General features: G+C 35.8%; 1 protein-coding gene across 1 annotated transcript in view; it reads left to right on the top strand.

Annotated features, from left to right (window-relative positions):
• Positions 1-18,609, top strand: part of LOC111414224 (lachesin-like) — a 41,921-nt gene extending 23,312 nt beyond the window's left edge. The window contains exons 5-11 of the mRNA XM_023045502.2: positions 2,250-2,356; positions 6,767-6,952; positions 7,805-7,997; positions 9,125-9,253; positions 9,539-9,658; positions 9,858-10,028; positions 10,085-18,609. Coding sequence (XP_022901270.1) covers positions 2,250-2,356; positions 6,767-6,952; positions 7,805-7,997; positions 9,125-9,253; positions 9,539-9,658; positions 9,858-10,028; positions 10,085-10,371 — 1,193 coding nt within the window. The 3' untranslated portion in view covers positions 10,372-18,609. The remainder of the gene's footprint in view (positions 1-2,249; positions 2,357-6,766; positions 6,953-7,804; positions 7,998-9,124; positions 9,254-9,538; positions 9,659-9,857; positions 10,029-10,084) is intronic.
• Positions 18,610-22,688: the final 4,079 nt, after the last annotated feature.

Genomic DNA, 22,688 nt, shown 5'->3' with positions numbered 1-22,688 from the left:
GAACGACGCTTGATAAACCCATGCTGATATGGTGACACAAATGACTGAACCTGTGGATAAATCATCCTGTAAATAATCTGTTCAAATACCTTAGCGAAATTGGACAATAACGATATTGGTCGATAATCAGTAATGTTGGTACATTCGCCATGCTTGAATACAGGAACAATGCGTGAGCGCTTCCAAAGTTTAGGAAACGAGCAAGTGCTTAAGGATAGGTTAATTATTAAATGAAGCAGAACTGCAAAAACTGCACAGCAATCACGAATGAAAAATGCAGGAAGATCATCATCACCAGCAGTAAATTTATTAGGTAACCTTTTTAGGAAATGAAGAACCTCTTCTTCGGTGACATCGGCAACAAATACTGGAGGATACGTAGAGTGTACATCAACCATGTTATAAGCACAGACACCAGAATATACTCCAGAGAATTGATCTGCAAAAGCATTAACTATTTTTTCAGGATCAGTGTAGGTGGACTTATCACGCATCATTTTTCCAGGAAGTCGAGAGGTCGTTGTTTTCTGTCTTATATAATTCCAAAAGTTACGGGGATCAGAACTAAGCGATTGTTCAGCACTAATAGTAAAGGAAGTATACGCATCAGAGATTTTCTGTTTAGTCAAACATCTCAGTCTTTTATATTCCGCTGAATAGAAAGCACTATTGCTTCTCCTCCACTTCCTCCTATAATACTCTTTCAACTTTAATAGCCGCTTAATTTCTGGGGTGTACCAAATAGGGTATGAGGATCCCCGACTCAATCTCTTAGGAACAAATAAATCCAAAATTTCATACAACTTTTTATAAAAAGCTCGCAAAGCATCATCCGCATTAACCTCCACACTTAGAAAAGACCAATCCGTGTAAAGTAGTTTATCATACATGCCAGGAAAGTTGGCTCTTCGAAAATTATATCGACCACCCAAAGATCATCATTTGCCGTCAGTAAATTCATGTTATTCATTATGTTAAAAAACGTCAATTTTGGAGCATTTTAATTAGCTACTCCAATCTCACAATTCATCACTGAAATTTAAATCAAGCGATCTTGTTTCTCGTTCATTTTCCCACCCGTATGCGAAATTTGATTTTTGGAACTCATGATTTACTGGTGTTTATTATTAATTTTGTTGTATTGAAAAAAGGTTGTTTAATTAAATCTTGTTATAGTGAAAAGCTAAGGATATTTGGGATATAGTATATATTTGACCACGACGTTGAGTAGCTTCTAATAACAGTAATGTCTATAAATCAATACCCCTTCAGGTTTGTATTTACTGAAACGTTTACAGAAAATAATATCTGCAATTGTTTGCTTTTTATAGTTTCCAACAAGAATAAAGTAAACGGTATAAATTAAAGTGGGTTATACAACCAAGGTGGTTATGAAGAGACAGAAACTATGTAGTTTCTGAAAGTGGTGGAAGTTTTGAAACTCAAGATACCGGTTGAGTTGGTAAAGATCACGAAGAGGTAAATAGCTGTAGTATCGAGAGCAATAGAGGTAATCAGTCGAATTGGAATGTTGTGTATCGATAAATGGAGGTTGTAAATTGGAATAGGCAGTCGGGAGCATTATTTCGTGATGGGTAGTAAACGAGGGAGAAAAGGTAGGGAATTGTAATAGGGGCGCGTAATTACTGGTAGACGGAATTTACTTAATTACGAAAGTGTATAACGGCATTATGGACTGGCGAAGTTGTACCAATAATTTATGGCGACAACAGTAGCACCTGCTGCAATCGACAATGCCTCACCGATGCCCTTCCGGCGCACTTGTGAGCTGCCGGTTCGCGAAAATTTCGGCCTTGCGCTGTGCGCACTCCCCAAAAATAACGTCGAGGGCAAAACGGTGAAGCATGTGTGTATTCCCCGAGCAATAACGTTTAACAAGTGCGACGGCGCGCCGCCTACACTTAACGAACATCAGTAGTATAAGCACATAGCAATTGTAACTCTGGACCGGCACCTGATGGCACACATTGCCCTATCAGGGGCCTCGTGTTCAACCCCTATCCCCGGTTCGCAACCAGCATGGAAATATTGTATTATACGATCCTACGGGCGCACTTCATACCTCCAAAAGCTCTCCGAATTTCCACCGCACCCCAACCACCTTTAACCAGCATTCTTTCCCCCTTAACCTACCTACCCCTTTCATTTCTCTCTCGTATCTTTATCCCCATATACCATCTAACCGCACGTCGATTTCTTGTAACGCTATCTTTTTTCTATTGTTCCAGCAAACTCGTTCAATCCGGATTTCACCTCTGAAATCCAAAACGTAACGGTGCCTGTGTCAAGGGACGCAACGTTTAGGTGCTCCGTGAACCGGCTCGGTGGATACAGGGTAAGAGGAGAGAAACGACGAGAGGGTCGAAGGCTTATACTCACGGGCCGCGACATGACGGTACTAGGGCCGCGGTATCAAGTGGGATAAACCGTGGCCGGCGCGGCGGAGGCCGCCCCTGATAAATTGACTTCATGAGTGCCCCCCAATTCGCTCTACCTGTTGCTGCCTCCCGACCGCCGACCCGATCCGCCCTAAAAACAACATGTTTACTTATGCCGCATCTCTGCACGCGCGCATCCCCTACACCATACCATCCCGATATATATCGTTCCCAACCGACCCTTAACAAATTGCATCATTAGCCCCCATATTTTACTATTATGAACTATCCGATCCGCCCCCTAATCCCCCTCGGCAGGATTTCACCTCGATTTATACCCTTTACACATATTAACGACGCGTTATTTATTGTACCCTTGACATAGCTTCGCTAATTCGTGATTCTGTCGGAACGTCATGGATCTAGTGTTTAGGAAAAAATTTTTTACACTTCTCAAAACGTATAAACATCATTAGTACGTGTTGAAACACGCTCGAAACGATTCCCTACATGAATTTCACAATTTTTTTCACATCTTGTTTGCGATTGTTTCAATAACACGTTTTCAACTTAAAATTGCTGGTACGTATGAATAGAATTTTGCTCAAATTATAATTAATGACTGTCATTCTGTTCGCTATTAATTCAATTTATATAAATTTAAAAGATGTATTGTTAGATATATATTTTGACGTATGTATATTTTGATATTTTGATTTAAACAGTTGTTTTCATGAAATTTCGAGCACGATATGTCGATTAATTATAGAATATATTTACTACGAAAACGCAAACTTGATTTTTATTAATGTCCGTTTTAAATCAACTTTGTTACGTTTTTATTTTAACGATAAATCGTTTTATCATCTAATTGCTGATCAGTTTCACTTCTAACCTTTACACACAACTATTTCATAATACAAAATTAAAATTGTGTGGTTTCAAGTGGGATTTAATTAGTATCTGTAGTTCCGATTGTATTCCTTTCCTATTCTTTTTTACCGAAACAATTAAATTCACCGGGATAAATTAACCGGTGAAGTTTTAATTGTGAGAATTGTTTTCTTTTTTTCGAGCGATAAATCGTTACTAACTCGTGTGGAATTGAAATTTTAATAATCGGTTTATTTAATTATTAGTTTAGTTTTTCTATTTTTTTATAACCATCGTTTTTTGCAATACTTTTATATGTGCTGAGATGATCAATGAATAATGCGTTTTTAATTAAAAGCAGATACCAGATTTTGCGAAATTCACACCATTTTTTGCAATGTCATTCCAGACATGTTTTTGATACTTGTAGTCTACCCAAATAATTACAAAGCTTTTCTTAGAGACTTGACATATGTCCAGCACAAATCCAAACATTTTCTTAGAGTCTGGAATCTTTTTAGGGTGATGTATCAGGATTCAGTCAGGTATTTGGGAGTCTGGATAGATTCAGAATTGAGATTGAGGAAGTTTGTGTCCTGCCTGGTCGGGAGAGCGTTTGCCAGTTTAAAGCTGTTATATTCACACAAAGCGGTTTTGAATGTCAAACTTAGAAAATTGTTATGTGAGTCATTTGTACTATCACATTTTAATTACTGTGATGTAGTTTATCATTCGTTTATAGATCAAGTTAGTGCTGGTAGAATTCAGAGAGTGCAGAATAGTTGCTTACGATTTATTTACGGTATTAAACGTCGTCAGCATGTTTCTCATGTGTTAGAGGCCGCCAATTGGCTAAATATGTGGAGGAGAAGGTTTTTACATACCGCTTTGTTTTTTCATGGTGTGGTGACTTGGCGCATGCCTCCTTACCTGTACTGTCGCATAACTTACAGAACTGATATTCACAATCTTGGTACTCGATTCAGGGGTCAGGTCGCAATTCCAAGGCATAGATATTTCCAAAATATTTCATTGATCTTAATCGTTGCTTTTGCTTTAAGTCGAGATATGAATTTAAAAAGGCCGTCATAAAATATTTGTCTGAGCTGCGGTGAGGGTGGGTTCGTTGGGTGTGGCAATGTTCGATGTGTTTAAACTGGTCAGTTGGTGGTTCTGGTCAAAAGCTGTTTGAGGTATTTAGCTTAATCCATCTATATTGTTATATATCTATAGTTTTTCTTTTTTTTTCCGGGCTGCGTGGAGAAGTGGATCGTGACTATGTTACGAGCCAAACACAGTCCATTTGGTTGCAACCCCGTTCTATTGTAATATATATTGTTTTTGTAATTTTTTTTTTATTTATTTTCTTTCTGATATTATATATGTAAAGTATGTGGGTTGTGCCAATAAATATTATTATTATTATTATTATTATTGTAGAAGTTCTTCTTGCAAACTAGATCTTTCTCAGTGTAATTCCAGACTTTTCTTCCTCTTTGGAGTGTGGTCAATATAATTCCAGATTTTTTCTTGATAACTCAAAATAATCCAAACTTTTTTGCTGAGTGGTATCTGATCGTAGTAAAGCGAGACGCATTTCCATATTTTCATCACCCAGTACAATTTCAAACATTTCTTTTAAGTCTGGATGCTTTTTAGAATAATTGCAGAAGTTTTTCTTGCAAACCAGACAACACACAATTTTAGGGATACTAATTATAGGTGCCCATGTTGTAAACTCTAAATAAATATTGTATTACTATTATTGAACTTTATTTTATAGTATTTATTTAGTTATTATTAATTGTGTTGTTGAATAATTTTGTAACGTGCCCTTTCGAGATACGTAGTGAACAAAACGGCATTTTCTGCAAAATTCCTTCAATAGTAACAAGTGAAACTTGGTTCCAAGCGAGAGCAAAACACAAAAGACAAACTTTGCGCGGAGTCTAACGGCATGTCAAGACGGAATATTTATTGGGCGAAGTAGAAGTTGCACTCATCAGGATTTCTCTGAAAATAATTTCGCGGGCCTTAATTCGATATTAATATCAGATTAACTCCTTCGAGATAAAACTCTATAAGGCGGCATTCTTTTAATCCAAAAGAGTATAATTACGAAAGTAAGCCGTCCCGTTTAGCGGAAGCGGCTTCGGCTAAATAAAAGTAACTACTTCGTTGAGTTTTTGCGACCTCTAGGTTTAAATTGTACGCGGTAAACGGCACCGGGGTAATGAGATTAGGTAAGCGGGATTTGATACGGCGAACAACTATATCGCTTATTCCTCCGTGGCCTGGCAATTCCGAAATTCTCACCTTTGCGAAATTGCTCCCATATTATCATTCTCCAACTGCCCCTCGTAATCCCCGCAATAGTGTCAATAGTCATCCTCGATTGTCCCATCAGTTTCGATTACTCTAGTATGCATGCCAGCAGAAAATTTTCATCTAATTTATTTTTTAAAAATCACGAATTTCCACAGAAAATTAACGATCATTTCTGTGCGTAGAGAGTTTACACGTTCACTTTGGTAACGTAAACCGTAGGAAATGGGAGCCGGTCTTGTGCCGGTTGAAGGGCCGTCGCGGGCCCTTCTGTCCCACGTTCACTTTGACCCCATACTACACAGCTGTGTGTTATAAATGATCTCAACTTTGTGGGGCCTAGCCTACATTTGTCATATCTACGCTATTATTACATTCGCGGGAGTTTCAGGATGATAGATTCACCATAAACTATATTATATAGTGCCATTGATAATTATTATTAATAACTAATATTTAAAATAGAATTTATTACTAAATTCGTTGCAATCCTACAATGTGTAAAAATGTGGTAATGTTTTCTCTTGTTACGGTTATTCAATTAAAAAAATACATATTTTTTATGTATAACACTAACAAGGTTTTCAGGTTTTATTCGATAACGTTGTATTAATAGGGATTGGTAAAAGATAAAAGGGATGTGGTTTGAAATTAGTCTGTAACTATATGAGTTTCAAAAAGGGAACCTTAAAAAATAAAATAAAATTTCGTAAAACTAGAGTCGAAAGTACATTTGTTTGTTTTTGAATGGTATAAAGACATACGGCTTCCCTTTCAGCCCAAAACATTCAATTATTTTCACCACCGCTCGTTAATTAGAGCGGACATAGTAAATAAAACGGAATAAATCGAAATCGAATCTTTATGAGACGAAGGCGTTTTTAAATGCATAGTGAAAATCCAGCCCGATCATTATTTAGTTTTCCCCTTTGTGGAGGCTTTCCTTTGAAATAATTTAAACACAACAGCATCACTATAACTGACAATCGTTTAAAGTGGGGTTTATGAAATTTAATGTTGCGACATAAAATTTCGCAACTAAATATCGAAGCTAATACGCAATATTGTATGTCAATAACTTGATAACAAAATATTTTAATATGGGAAGCGGGATTTTCATTTTCATTTTGTCAGTGTAGCCAGTGTTAATTATGTATACATTGTTTCAGGTTGGCTGGGTAAAGGCGGACACAAAGGCCATCCAAGCTATCCACGACCACGTGATTACTCATAACCCTCGCGTTTCCGTCACTCACCGCGATCACACCACGTGGAGTTTACACATCAAGAACGTGCAAGAGGAGGATAGAGGGCAGTACATGTGTCAAATTAACACCGATCCGATGAAGAGTCAGGTAAAATTAAATACAGTAACCGAACACGATAATGAAAGGGCTAGAACTTTAGCCCAATCACTTCAGGATTGCAAGACCTCTATCAATTAATGTACCCCCTTACCCTTTTGATGGCTTGTACACCCTGTGCCAAACAACTACCGGTCAAGTTTTGAACTTATATCATCGTCTCACACATCTGCTGCCATGTTCATATACTCCACACGGTTCGGGCTTTGACGGAAGATTTCCAGTTAAATTTCAACCCCGCTGTGGCACCGTTCTAAAGCTTTTAATTGGTTAATATCAAAAGAGATTATTATAAATTTATTTATACGTTTTCATATTAAACTCGAAATAACATTATGTCTTGAAAAATGATATTAATAGTTATAAAATAACGGAAAGTCTACGGTTGTCTATAGAAGAGTGAGAATCCGACACCTGCGAGCTTCATTTTCAATTTATATTGTGATACAGTTTATGAGTGTTCCAGTTAGCGAAGATGGCAGTGGGAAAAGGGAATTCCGAACAAAAGTGCTTAACAATTTTTGCCGAAGTTCGAATCCTACGTGACGCTGCTCGCAAAATCCTATTAGTCCGATAAAAATAGATCGTACTCAACGTAACCGTGAACGCGTACAGCCGCGCGGTTTTTTACTCAAAGGTTGGTAGCCCATGAGGGTTTTTCCCCTAGTCGAGCCTGTGAGCATATTATTTCACCGCATCCGCAAATCTGCCCTCGAATCGGATTACCGAACTGCAATTGCGGCTTTGCGAAAAAACAGGCATAACAGGACGCGAAACGGAATTGAATAAAACGTACTTCTCATTAATATCCCCGATGCTGTAAACGTTTACCAATTGTTGTAGACCGCCACACTTGACGTCACTGTACCACCGGACTTCATATTCGAGGAGACATCTGGTGATGTTGACGTACCGGAAGGGGGGACAGTCAAACTAACTTGCAAAGCTAAAGGTCAGCCGGAACCTACTATTGTATGGAGAAGAGAGAGTGGAGAAGACATCGTCTTTAGAGATCACGGTGGCGGTTTGCTTAAAAGTAAGTATTTTTTTAGAAGTATTCGGTTTCGATTAATATCGTGGAAATCGAAATATTGATAGGAAGAGTAGGTGTCATTATTAACAACTAGATGTTTGGATTGGATCGAAAGGCGACGAGTTTTTTTTTTGGTGAGTAACAATAGCGTTATTGTGTCCCTAAGTATATTGCTTTCTGGAGATCAATGAGGCCCTCGATGCCCTCAGGAGATCGAGCGATAGCAGCGCGTGTTCGAGAGTAATGCAAGCGCGAAGCTCTGTGGTCATCTGGATGCAAGTAGATCCCGAATGGCCTCGGGTTGTTTTCCACTCATAGTTAAATAAAGCGGGGGATTACCCCCTTTCGCCGACACCGCGACGTATAGTGGAACAAACATCGGACGCACAACGGATTCCAATGTTTTCATTTACTATTTGGGTTATATTAGCTTATTGGATAGTGCGAGGTTTGGAACGTTTCGTTTTGCTTCGTTTTGTTTCGTTTTATGTATGGCCCTTTTTGTGTTTATTATCCATAGTAGCTAAAATGTGTATTTTAGCACGGATGTATATCCGTGGGGGCGAGGATAAAATTTAGATAACGTAATAAAAGCAAAAATTCCGCGAGACGCTGTATTTATTTATCCTGAACCGCTGTTGGAGATTTTAGCAAAATGGATACACCGCGCCGGCGTGATGATCAATTCAGGGTAACGGCTTCTCTGATGATATTTCTCCTAAGTGTGCAGCCGCGATATTTTCGCCCCACGAACCTTTGCATTAACTCAACGGTTTACCGATATCGCAATCTTAAAGTAACATTAGCGTCAAGTAGCCTTTGGAGGATCCATCTACCCAAAATCCTTCGGATATCCAAACTGCCTTTAATAGTTTCATCGAAATCTCAAGGTGTTTTCAATCTACCACTATCAAAAATGATCTATTATTAATTTAATTAAAATTGAAAATTATGGATAAATCGGTCTTTTCCTACATATCAAGTGCTTCCTGGCAAAGATTGAATATTTGCTGTTCTACGTATTCAGTGGTTGTGGTAGCAGAAAAAGCCGTTCATACCGTATACGTGTATATCTTGTTATAGGATAATAGAGTCTGGATGTCAGTCCCATCACGAGATTTATGTTACAGCGCCATCATTTCGCGGGGAAATTCTGAAACTTCCCAAAGTATCGAGGTCGGAGATAGGGGCGTACCTGTGCATAGCATCGAATGGAGTGCCTCCCTCTGTCAGCAAGCGGATTCTGCTCAACGTAAATTGTAAGTGCCACTCAAAGTTATATCGCAAATTGCGGGATCATAATCGAGCTTTTTAATTGACGTGGTTTCTTAAGACGTCGCTTCTTGTCCCTCTGTATAGTTTCGTTTCAACAAAAACGCAGTGTGAATCTATTGTGGTCCCCTCAACTTCCATCGCGCGTTTCGGGGGTCCATTAATTAACTCGCTATTGTAATCAACCGCTACTGGGATGCTTGATTAAAGTTCGATTCTGATGACAGGCTTACGCGCTGACAAGTGATGACGCGTATCCTGCTTTTTTGCAGTTAACCCAGTGATTCAAGTACCCAATCAACTCGTCGGAGCCCCCCTCGGTACCGATGTTATGTTGGAATGCTACGTCGAGGCCTCTCCCAAAGCGATCACGTTTTGGATGAAGGATCAAGGTAAACAGCGAACGTCGGCGATAAATGACTACCCGAAATTCAATATCGTTATCTTTATTCGCCCTAACGGGTCGACGTATCGAATATGGTTAGGGCAAGAATTAGCTCGATTTCATTAATCACGAAACTTCTTGTGTATTATCTAAGGAAGCCACTCCTCGCGCCTTATCATTCCCCTTCAATTATCGATTGCTTTCAGACGAAATGATGGTTTCCAGTAGCAAGTATGACGTGGACCAAATAGCAACGTCATCCTTCGAGATCAAAATGATCGCGGTCGTCAAAAATTTTCAAAAAGAAGATGTCGGCACCTACAGATGTATGGCTAAAAATTCTCTCGGCGAAGTTGAAAGTAACATTCGCCTTTACGGTAATTGAGTACCTAAATTATAAATGATTTAAAAAATTATAAAAATTTCTCTTTAGATATTCCAGATCCAAATGGAAAAAGTTCGCCGTATGACGATCAAGATTACGTAGATCAAACAGGTTCGGCGGAAAATGAGCATGAAAGACGTCGTTCTCCTCGTATACACGAGCGAGGTCGAGCTGATAAAAACACTGGGACAGCTCGTCATGCTAATATTTATAAGGAAAATCGAGTACCAATTGAAATAATGGCGGTGTCGCGATCTGAAAGGAGCGCGATCAGTATTTTATTGATAATATTGTTAATGATCGTGTATGTTATCGAGATGGCTGTGGCTATATGAATGCGAATGATTCGGAAATCCATTTGTAGCGACAATAACGTACGTCATATGTGTACCCCTTGCGCTCCCTGACTTCACTGTAAATACCTTTTCCGTTATGTCGTGGCTTAACCAAAGGGTGCAGCGTTCCAGGCCGGCGAAGGATGGATGACCATAACATGTTTGTTGCCTTAAAAAGTATTAGACGGTTAACGAGAAATTTAGACTATTATAACGACATTGTTATTGTCGGTTACGGTTAGCAACATTATTTATTGTTACAGTTATTTTCGTCGTGGTGCGAGTTCTTCGCGATAATAAGAGACAAAACTTTGGGGACGAACTGAATACGAAGGGAGAAGCGCTGCCGTGGTTAGATAAGGAAGGGTTGAAAGTTGATTGACAGTTAGGAAAAATTCAATTTTTGTTTGAAAGAATAATTTTGTCACAATTCAATTGAAGATTTAGAAATCCAAAAATGGAATATTATCCAGAGCAAATGGAGGGTGAACGCCGAGAATCGGAAAATAATAAAATTCGGCCCAATTAAAAATGGAAAGATGCTTTCTAATTGTGATTAAGGATAATAGCATATTCAATTCGGTCGGCTGGGTAGGTTCTGGGGGATTTTCCCTCCCTCGAGACAATCGATAAATTTTGCGCCACTTTACGTGCATATCGCGGAATTATATGAGAGAGCTCGGGCTCCATCTATTGTTATACCCGAGACAGTACCTTCTGTTTCAGAAATCACTTTCGCGTAGGCATTCACCTAATTCTTGTTCGTTCGAGCGCGATTCACAAACCCGCTTTTTTTCGCCGGTATTTTTATATAGTTTCGGTTTCGATTTAAACTTGCAATTCTCCCTAAGAAATATAATCTCATATAGACAGAAAACTTTTTAAATCTCTTTCCTTCTAGGGGGTATTTTTACTTCTCCAACTTTTCTCGACTTTTTTCGTTTGCGAAAATATTAAATTATCCCCACACTTACACTTTAAGAGAGAACTCAATTTTTCGATATTAAGAGGGAAAAATCGAACTCTAAAGCGTCCAAAATGCCGATTCGTTAATATCCACTAAAAACGTTCCCGACACAATTAAACGAACATTCATATAAATATCACATTTATTGTCAATGTTTTAATTAATATTTATGATATATTTATAACAGAGTGTCCTCATAACCCCTCTAATTATACTAATTGAACGTATAAAGATAGACTTTATATATATATATAGGTTTAAATGTTTGTGTGTTTGTTTAAGCTATACATCCATTAAAAATACATTTGATTGGGAACACAACAATAATATGTATTATGTTTCCTGAAATTGGAACTGTTTACGTACGATGATAGGGTAAACCATTTGGAATTGCGGCTGCGGCTTGTTACTCGCTGTCGTACGATAACCCAGGCGAATGCGATTGTGGGATTTTGATCCTTTAGAATGAAAGGAAGGTCTGGAAGGTCCAGAGTGATTTGTGGCCATACGGAAACTACCTTGATCATTTCGTTCGGTGTCAGGTGTTATCGTAAGCTGGAGAGTCGCCAGGGAAGACGCCGCCGGGCGTCGCGTCCTATTCAGCACAGATTTCGGGGTAAATGTAGCTGAGAAATTGGTAAAAAACGACCCATCTTTATAGATCACCCGGCCATTGTTCGCGCGCCTGCAGTCGCCGACCAGGTTTGCCGATTAACGATTAATGTATTGAGAGACACGGTCCATTGTTATGGCTTTTCTATGTCAATGAATGAGCCGCTATTAAATATGGCGAACTGAAAGGCAGGAATTGTCATCTTGATATACCGCGCATTATGCACGCCTCGGCGGTCCCACTTCATTGTCCATCCTAGCAATTATAGATTCCGCGATTTCCTTGCATCTTTATTCCAGCATCCTTCCACTTTCCATCCAACTTCTCTTATCCATCATTCACTTCACTTTCTTTTTATATTTAAATAACACTTAGCCACTAAATTGGTTTAATCAATTTCATCACCTTAGAATTAATTTAAAAATTGTATGCTCTCAAATATCTTATATTTCTATTGGTTTAATCAAAAATGGTCCCAATCACCTTCCTAAATGCTTAGAATGAATTTAAAAATTTTCTGCTTACCATAATTTTCGAATTTGCATAGCTACATTTAAAAAAATTGATGATCTGGATGAGATAGGGTTATTATCTGCTATAAATTTACCTTTTATTATTATTATTTTTTAAAATTTTTATATATATCTTGTATAATCAAGTATATGAAGTTTATTATAGTACATTATGGTGTTATTGCAATTTTATTAAATGTTGGAAAGATGGTGTAATTTAGTAGTAATATAAAATAGTATGAAATTTGGCTTAATTAATCTTGTATTAATAAGCTATAATCTTTTATTAGTAATATCTTGTATGCTGTCAGAAGTATCTAGTCTTCCACCACCAATAAAGTGGTGTTTAAAGTGGTGCCAGCAGTCTTTGTCTTATAAAAAGAAGCTTTGGTCTTCAATTCATAGTAGCCAGAAGTATCCCTCAAATCCTGTTAATCCCCTGAAAACAGTATCTAGCTTTTGTCAGCAATACCTAGTTTTTTGATAATACTATCTTAGGTCTGCAAGAACCTAAGAGTCTTCTACCAGTAGTGTTTAGTATTTTATCAGAAAAATCTAGTGTTCTATTGTTAGTGTCTTTTTCCGAGCACTGTTTAATTTTTTTCCAGTAAATTCTAGTCATTTAGTGGCAGTATCTAGTCTTTCGGCAGATATATGTAGTTTTCTACTAGCTATATCTATGCAAATATATCATCTAAATTACCCATTTGCATTTTGATTAGATAAATAAGTAATTATGTAGATTATTTTACAAACCATACATTATAGGGATTCACAAATATCCCTTCAAATAATTAAAAATTTCGTTGATAATTCAAGATATCCTTCCACTTTCATCTAATCAACTTCTCTTATCCATCATTCACTTTGCTTTCTTTTTATATTTAAATAACACTTAGCCACTGAATTGGTTTAATCAATTTCATCACCTTCATTTTGCTCCTAAATACTTAAAATTAATTTAAAAATGTTATGCTCTCAAATATCTTATATTTCTATTGGTTTAATCAAAAATGGTCCCAATCGCCTTCCTAAATGCTTAGAATGAATTTAAAAATTTTCTGCTTACCATAATTTTCGAATTTGCATAGCTACATTTAAAAAAATTGATGATCTGGATGAGATAGGGTTATTATCTGCTATAAATTTACCTTTTATTATTATGGTGTTATTGCAATTTTATTAAATGTTGGAAAGATGGTGTAATTTAGTAGTAATATAAAATAGTATGAAATTTGGCTTAATTAATCTTGTATTAATAAGTTATAATCTTTTATTAGTAATATCTTGTATGCTGTCAGAAGTATCTAGTCTTCTACCACCAATAAAGTGGTGTTTAAAGTGGTGCCAGCAGTCTTTGTCTTATAAAAAGAAGCTTTGGTCTTCAATTCATAGTAGCCAGAAGTATCCCTCAAATCCTGTTAATCCCCTGAAAACAGTATCTAGCTTTTGTCAGCAATACCTAGTTTTTTGATAATACTATCTTAGGTCTGCAAGAACCTAAGAGTCTGCTACCAGTAGTGTTTAATATTTTATAAGAAAAGTCTAGTGTTCTATTGTTAGTGTCTTTTTCCGAGCACTGTTTAATTTTTTTCCAGTAAATTCTAGTCATTTAGTGGCAGTATCTAGTCTTTCGGCAGATATATGTAGTTTTCTGCTAGCTATATCTATGCAAATATATCATCTAAATTACCCATTTGCATTTTGATTAGATAAATAAGTAATTATGTAGATTATTTTACAAACCATACATTATAGGGATTCACAAATATCCCTTCAAATAATTAAAAATTTCGTTGATAATTCAAGATATCCTTCCACTTTCATCTAATCAACTTCTCTTATCCATCATTCACTTTGCTTTCTTTTTATATTTAAATAACACTTAGCCACTAAATTGGTTTAATCAATTTCATCACCTTCATTTTGCTCCTAAATACTTAAAATTAATTTAAAAATTTTATGCTCTCAAATATCTTATATTTCTATTGGTTTAATCAAAAATGGTCCCAATCACCTTCCTAAATACTTAGAATAAATTTAAAAATTTTCTGCTTACCATAATTTTCGAATTTGCATAGCTACATTTAAAAAAATTGATGATCTGGGTTATTATCTGCTATAAATTTACCTTTTATTATTATGGTATTATTGCAATTTTATTAAATGTTGGAAAGATGGTGTAATTTAGTAGTAATATAAAATAGTATGAAATTTGGCTTAATTAATCTTGTATTAATAAGCTATAATCTTTTATTAGTAATATCTTGTATGCTGTCAGAAGTATCTAGTCTTCCACCACCAATAAAGTGGTGTTTAAAGTGGTGCCAGCAGTCTTTGTCTTATAAAAAGAAGCTTTGGTCTTCAATTCATAGTAGCCAGAAGTATCCCTCAAATCCTGTTAATCCCCTGAAAACAGTATCTAGCTTTTGTCAGCAATACCTAGTTTTTTGATAATACTATCTTAGGTCTGCAAGAACCTAAGAGTCTTCTACCAGTAGTGTTTAGTATTTTATCAGAAAAATCTAGTGTTCTATTGTTAGTGTCTTTTTCCGAGCACTGTTTAATTTTTTTCCAGTAAATTCTAGTCATTTAGTGGCAGTATCTAGTCTTTCGGCAGATATATGTAGTTTTCTGCTAGCTATATCTATGCAAATATATCATCTAAATTACCCATTTGCATTTTGATTAGATAAATAAGTAATTATGTAGATTATTTTACAAACCATACATTATAGGGATTCACAAATATCCCTTCAAATAATTAAAAATTTCGTTGATAATTCAAGATATCCTTACTTTCATCTAATCAACTTCTCTTATCCATCATTCACTTTGCTTTCTTTTTATATTTAAATAACACTTAGCCACTGAATTGGTTTAATCAATTTCATCACCTTCATTTTGCTCCTAAATACTTAGAATTAATTTAAAAATTTTAATATTAATATTTCTATTGGTTTAATCAAAAATGGTCCCAATCACCTTCCTAAATGCTTAGAATGAATTTAAAAATTTTCTGCTTACCATAATTTTCGAATTTGCAAAAAAAATCTTATCTGGATGAGATAGGGTTATTATCTGCTATAAATTTACCTTTTATTATTATTATTTTTTAAAATTTTTATATATATCTTGTATAATCAAGTATATGAAGTTTATTATAGTACATTATGGTGTTATTGCAATTTTATTAAATGTTGGAAAGATGGTGTAATTTAGTAGTAATATAAAATAGTATGAAAAAGGGGTCGGAGATGGTGTAATGTGGTATCTGGGGGGTGTTGAGGTCGATTGCAGCTACTTAGACAAACCAGGGTAAATGGGTAGATACTCCCTAATGCGTGTAACGCGAAAATTTCCACAATTTGTAACTGGAAGGAAATGACTTCGTCTGCGGAGAAATATAGCGGGTCGAGTTTCTTTTTCGTCATCTGTCATTCGCGGGTTTAAACGACGAAAAACGACGACCGACGACCCGGTCGCAACTTAACGGCTCGAGGCCTTAACGACGGCGCATTTAAAATCGATTTATAAGCGGCGTTATTATTAATTAGGACTTGTAAAATCGGAGTCGTTGAGATGGGGTAAGCAGCCTCCTATCCTCCTATGAATGGTATCGTAAAAACGGTTGGACGCGTTGTTTTTGATTACAATTAGTTAGTTGCAACCGCGCGTCCCGGCGCGTTTCCAATTTAGAGGAGTAAACCCCTTCAGGGTTTTCAAACAGAGAAAAAAACCAATCTCCGGAAAATGTTCAAAGTTTCCCCGAGAAAATCACCTCACGTCTATTCCATCTGACACAATAGCGTGTGCGTGAACCTGTGTGCTGGGGGGCAAATTCCGCCATAACCTACTTACATAATTATCCTTTATTATTAAATTTACACCCCGCGAGGCCGTTCATCATGCGGTTTCATTCGTATTCCGGGACACGTATCAATTCTTCCACCTCTACGTTCGGTATCCTCATCCCTCCCACCGCCGCAATGTTCCGCGTGTTCCTCGTTCTGACTACATACGCAGAATAACCGAATCGAAAATAAGAATTATTTCGAAATTGTGACCGGAAACAATTCACCGTCATATAATATCAATATTATGGTCACATGGAAATAATATGTTATAACGACGTGTTAGGTAAAACATATTTTGTAGGAGGTGTGTGTTAATTACGTCTTACTTATCTCCCTAGAGGATGCTAATACCTCACTTACCTCCCGTCATCACAACATCCATCACTGTTTTGGTAAAAGCTACTTACATCCATACAAACAAGCTATTAATATTACGGTTATGATATGGGGGAAGAATAAATTACCATATTTGTTTTTCTCATTTTTTTAGTATTGTTATTTAAATTTGTCAGGTGCAAGTATAACGTTGATCTTGTTAGCGATATTTACAATAGCTCGTAGTTGTGCGAGCACACTGATCTCCGTTGAAATATGAAAAGTGTAGGGGATTTGGCGACAGTAGTCCGGATGTGTGGAAGGAGCAGTCGGTAATCTCGCAATGGAAGGGGCCGTTTGAGAATACAAACTCCAGAATTAGCCGAGGAAAAATGGCGACGCCGTATTGCAAATGAACAAGAACGGAAGCCGAAACGACCGGCGTCGGCCCTGCTTACGGATGCGGGTCTCGTGCCCCCCGTCGGGCCCCGATCCCGAAAATATACATACGCGCAGCCCTCTGGAGGCGGTAAACACAATTAACGTTTGCTTTCGACATTGTAATAAATCCGATTTGCACTTTAAACATCACAAAAAAAACTTAAACATATGTATATACATTAAAACGAAATTAAGTGTAACGACAATATTAAATAATAATTAAAATGTACAAAGCTAGGATGGTCGAAACCGGACAAAGTACCCCTATTTAACATTAACTCTTCATCTAGGAAACAATTTCATTTCGGCGAAATATTGCGACCGCAACACCTTACCTTTTCGTGCTGGCGAATTTTCGAAGAATCAAACTCCAATTAAAACTTAATACCCCTCATTTGGAAGCGTAAAATTGGTCGCAAAGCTAATGACGAGGTCGACAAAATTGAGTTCATCGTCAAAAATGAACCGAAAGGTTTACTTTGATGGAGATTATTATTGATATAAAATTTATATCTTTTTAATTTAATTTAAAACTTTAATAAATAAATTTAATTTATTAATTACAAATACACCGAGATATAGAAGTAAGAAAGTAAGTTTTAAAGTTTTGGTGTAATTGTTGGCCGTAAATATGTGAAACACACGCTCACCGGGTGCAAAATGCTTCCGATCTCTCTCCGGTAATCGGATTTGAAGAAAACTCCGGGAGATAAGAACGGCCTTAGCCGACGAAAGGAGTGTTGAATTGCAACATCAACACCGGTTAGATAAGCTAGGAGCTTGTTGTCCGGTTGTATCAGAATCGACGCGGCCGTAAAAGTTACTTATCTTTTTTTTTAGTGATACCGAAAACAATTTGACTTATCATTATGTGATTCCAAAATCCTTTCGAATCCTATTGATTTAAAATATTAATTCGTTACTTTAGGGGATAATAAATTTTCGTAGGTTTTACTGCTACTGCGGAAACAACCCTCCCTATAAATACCTTAATCCAGCATGAAAGATGCCGCGGCATTTTTACATTATTACCGTCGAAGGGCTCGTATATCACGTTTAAATTGTATATGTATGTATAAAAATGGACGAGTTATTTTTCAAAATTTAATGATGTTATTTCAATTTACATAACTTACAGTTTATAGGCCAGATTTAGCCAATACAGGGTGTTTATTTTTAATGCTTTAATAAGAAGGGCCTCGAATAACGTATTTCTGTGTCCCTAATTGATGTGCAAAATATTGTAGATGTTTCATTATATTTAAATAAAACTGGGCCATTCATCATCAAATAATTTATATAAATAATTTATCATAACATAATTAAGTATAAAAATATACACCTGTGTAATTACTATGTATTTGTAAATAAATTACGATTGTAGAGTGTAAAGTAAAAGCGGAAGTGGCGAAATCAAAATTAGCTAAGAGCGAAAAGGTTAGCTTTAGGGAAAAAATTAAAAAAATCCTTTGCTGTGTTATTTATCTTTATGTTTTGTTAATTAAATGTACTGAATAAAAATAATACTGTGCCTCTTTGTGTTTTATTAAATAATTAAAACACACTTCAATTACTTTTTAATTTATAAATTAAAGGTATGTGAATTTTTTTAATAACCTTTTTTAATAAATTTTAATTCATTGTTATTAGAGAATTAAATACCCATATTAGTTAAAATTTAAATTTTTCTTTTTGCTTTTAATAAAGAACGATAATTAACTAATAATTTATTTGGTTAAATTATAATTCCACGTAGAATGTAATTTATTTCGCCCTTAAAGTCTTTGTTATGCTGAGCTTAATGTTATGGTAATAAATATTATGGAGCAGAGGAGAATATCTTGAATTATCAACGAAATTTTTAATTGTTTGAAGCGATATTTGTGAATCCCTATAATGTATGGTTTGTAAAATAATCTACATAATTAATTATTTATCTAATCAAAATGCAAATGGGTAATTAGATGATATATTTGCATAGATATAGATGGCAGAAAACTGCCAAAAGACTAGATACTGCCACTAAATGACTAGAATTTACTTAAAAAAAAATTAAACAGTGCTCGGAAAAACACTAACAATAGAACACTAGATTTTTCTGATAAAATACTAAACACTACTGGTAGAAGACTCTTAGGTTCTTGCAGACCTAAGATAGTATTATCAGAAAACTAGGTATTGCTGACAAAAGCTAGATACTGTTTTCAGGGGATTAACCCTAGAAGGTATACCGGGGTTACGTGTGACCCCAACAGAATTGAAAAATTTCGCTTATATTCTTATTTCGCGCTTGGTGGCGCTGATAGTTTAGGTAAGGTTAGTAGACGTTGCCGATTATCGTTTTCTCAATAATAATTATTTGGGGTTGTGAGTGACTCCAGGATACGTTTGCGTATTGTAAAATAATACTATTTGTAATTTCGTGTGATAGAATATTTGTGAAACATGTCCAAAAAACCGTTAGTGCTCTAGATCCGGACTTTGAAAGAACTGTCCTATAATAGTACAATGAATCAGAAAGCGATGTTGATGACAATTTTGCAGAAAGTGACAGTGAGGACAAGGTGGAAGAGTTGTCGGAACACAACGATGACACTTCTTCTGAAGATGATGAGTTTGAAGAACGTCCACTTCAACGTGATGGAATTTTGAAGGGCAAAAATGGTTTTGCATGGAGTTCACGAGAACCTGCAAAAACCAGAACGCCTTCAAGAAACATCGTGGTAAAGGTAAAATAGATGCTTGGGCCATTTTATTCACACCTACAATTTTAATTGAAATTATAACTCATACAAATGAAGAAATAGAAAGACAAGGTGTCAAATACCAGCCAGGTACGAAATACGTACATCCTACAGATAATGTAGAAATCAATGCCCTATTAGGTCTTTTGTACATAGCTGGTGCTCGAAAAGATGCACATCTATCTGTACAACAAATGTTTTCTTCACAAGGACCTCAAATATATAGATGCATTATGCCTGAAATACGTTTCAAATTCTTATTGAATTGTCTAAGATTTGACGATAAAGAAAAAAGAAATCGTGAAGACAAATTTTCACCAATAAGGCAAATATGGGAGGATTTTATAGAAAATTGTGCAGAGTTACTCTCCTCACTGCTACGTAACTATAGATGAGCAGCTACTTGGTTTTAGGGGCAAATGCCCGTTTCGTGTATATATAGGATCTAAACCTGACAAATACGGAATTAAGGTTGTATGTATGTGTGATTCGCGTACATATTACATGATAAGTGCTATTCCATACATTGGAAAAAACACCAATCCAACCAACGAACCTGTTCCAATGTATTTAGTGAAGGAGTTATCCAAATCTATTCATGGAACAAATAGAAACATTACAATGGATAACTGGTTTACGTCTGTTCCATTAGCCAAAGAAATGCTTAGCAACAAAGGTTTAACAATCGTGGGAACAATAAGACATAATAAAAGAGAAATACCACCTTCTTTTTTACCTTCTAAGAATAAACCCGTACTAACTTCCGAATTTGCTTTCTCAGACAAATTGACGTTGGTTTCGTTTACACCAAAAAGAAATAAATCTGTCATACTAATCTCTGACAAGAATGTTAACGAGGTTTCGAAGAAACCAGAAATTATTGAGTTTTACAACTCCACCAAAGGTGGAGTAGATACATTCGATCAGATGGCTCACAACTACACCGTATCCAGGAAAACAAGAAGGTGGCCACTTAGATATTTCTATGGGATGCTTGATCATAAATGCCGCGATAAATGCCTTTGTGTTATATAATGTGTCGCGTAACGCTAGCAAAGTTACCCGAAATAAATTTTTGCAATCACTTGGACTGCAACTAGCTAAACCTTGGATGGAAAGTAGGCTCTCCAAAAAGATATCCGGTAAACTGCAAAGTGAAATACGAGAAGTACTGGGACTAACACATATTTCAGAAGAGGAACAGCTTGGTCCAGCGCCAAAAAAACTCAAATACATATACTCAACTCTGTATATGTCCTCGTTCACGTGATCGAAAATGCAGAGTTGTATGTTATATGTGTTCCAACAATGTATGTAACGAACACCTTACTGATATTTGTCTAAACTGTAAGAGAAATACTTAAAGTTGCTATTGGCTTCACTAAATAAACGTTTTCAAAAAATTTTATTTTATTTTTCCTAAATTAATTTCTGAGGTAACCCCAAGTATACGTTTTCAAGTGTGTTATTTTGGTATACCTTCTAGGGTTAACAGGATTTGAGGGATACTTCTGGCTACTATGAATTGAAGACCAAAGCTTCTTTTTATAAGACAAAGACTGCTGGCACCACTTTAAACACCACTTTATTGGTGGTGGAAGACTAGATACTTCTGACAGCATTCAAGATATTACTAATAAAAGATTATAGCTTATTAATACAAGATTAATTAAGCCAAATATATCATATTTACACCAATATATACATAAAATTAGAGTATATAAACAAACATTTCCTGAAATATATAATTTTGACTTCGAATTTTAGTACGATTATATTAAGCTCTATAGTTCTAAAGTTGTGGACTCTCAAAATATCAACCTGAATATAAATCGAATGTTATAGAAAATATTTTTCTAGCTCGTTATTTTTTAAATAGCATATTTTATTTCATCATTGGTATCATTTAGATTTTCAGTGTCATCATATCAAATTACATTTAACATTAATTAAATAAATAACTATAATAATATTATCTATATAATATTTTCATTAAAGGATCCATTAGTGGCTGTGTAATCTCCTATCATCGGATATTAACTAATATTGATTGGTTATCTTATATAAAAATAATAAACGTCGAGAGGTTAAAGGTCTGTATACCATATTTATGTGTGTCGGCCTACTATTATTCAACCTAAATCGGCAATGGAAACATCCGTTTTCATCCCTTCATGGCTTCATCCATTACATGATACTATATCACTCCTGCTTGGTTATCAATGGCACTTGAAACAATGTCCCCATATCAGATAGGTCGTCGACAAAACGTAGATAATATAGTGCTGGACGGATCAAGTTAAAAGCAGATAAGTGGACATCTTATTATTGACCTAAATATCAAAATGTAATTACTGAAGCGCAAATGATAATATTGTGTTATCTACGTAGTCATGAAATATAACAATAATAAAAGGGAAATTTAAATGAAAAAATGTTTTTGGTGGTGTAAGAACAACAGCATTACCGTTACATTAAACCCCATAAAGTTGTAGGGCCGCAAAAAATACCCCGCATAACACTAACTTCGTTCGCCCTAATTCACTTTTACTTTCCCTAAAATTATTAATGACCCGTCAATTCTGTAAGGGAAAACATTATTTCCACATTACTTCCAACTTGATTTATACTCCACCGAGCTTTTTATCGCCCATTGAAATTGCTGACATAACAAAAGGAAGTCGGTTCTTAATTTACAATGAGGTAATTAAAATGCGCCTCCCAAAAAATTCAAACTTAGTATAAGAACGACCTCTATCAACTTTCCCATCTTACTCGATTATATAGTTTCCTTCGTTGGTTTGTAACTTTGCTAAGAAACTGAAACCTTCCAGTGGTACTTTCAAGGAAATGAAACCTGGGTGTAGA

This window comes from Onthophagus taurus, chromosome 8, assembly GCF_036711975.1.
Source record: "Onthophagus taurus isolate NC chromosome 8, IU_Otau_3.0, whole genome shotgun sequence".
Taxonomy (NCBI): Eukaryota; Metazoa; Arthropoda; class Insecta; order Coleoptera; family Scarabaeidae; genus Onthophagus; species Onthophagus taurus.
The sequence above is the reverse complement of the archived record's forward strand: the minus strand, read 5'-3'. Positions and strand labels throughout refer to the sequence as shown.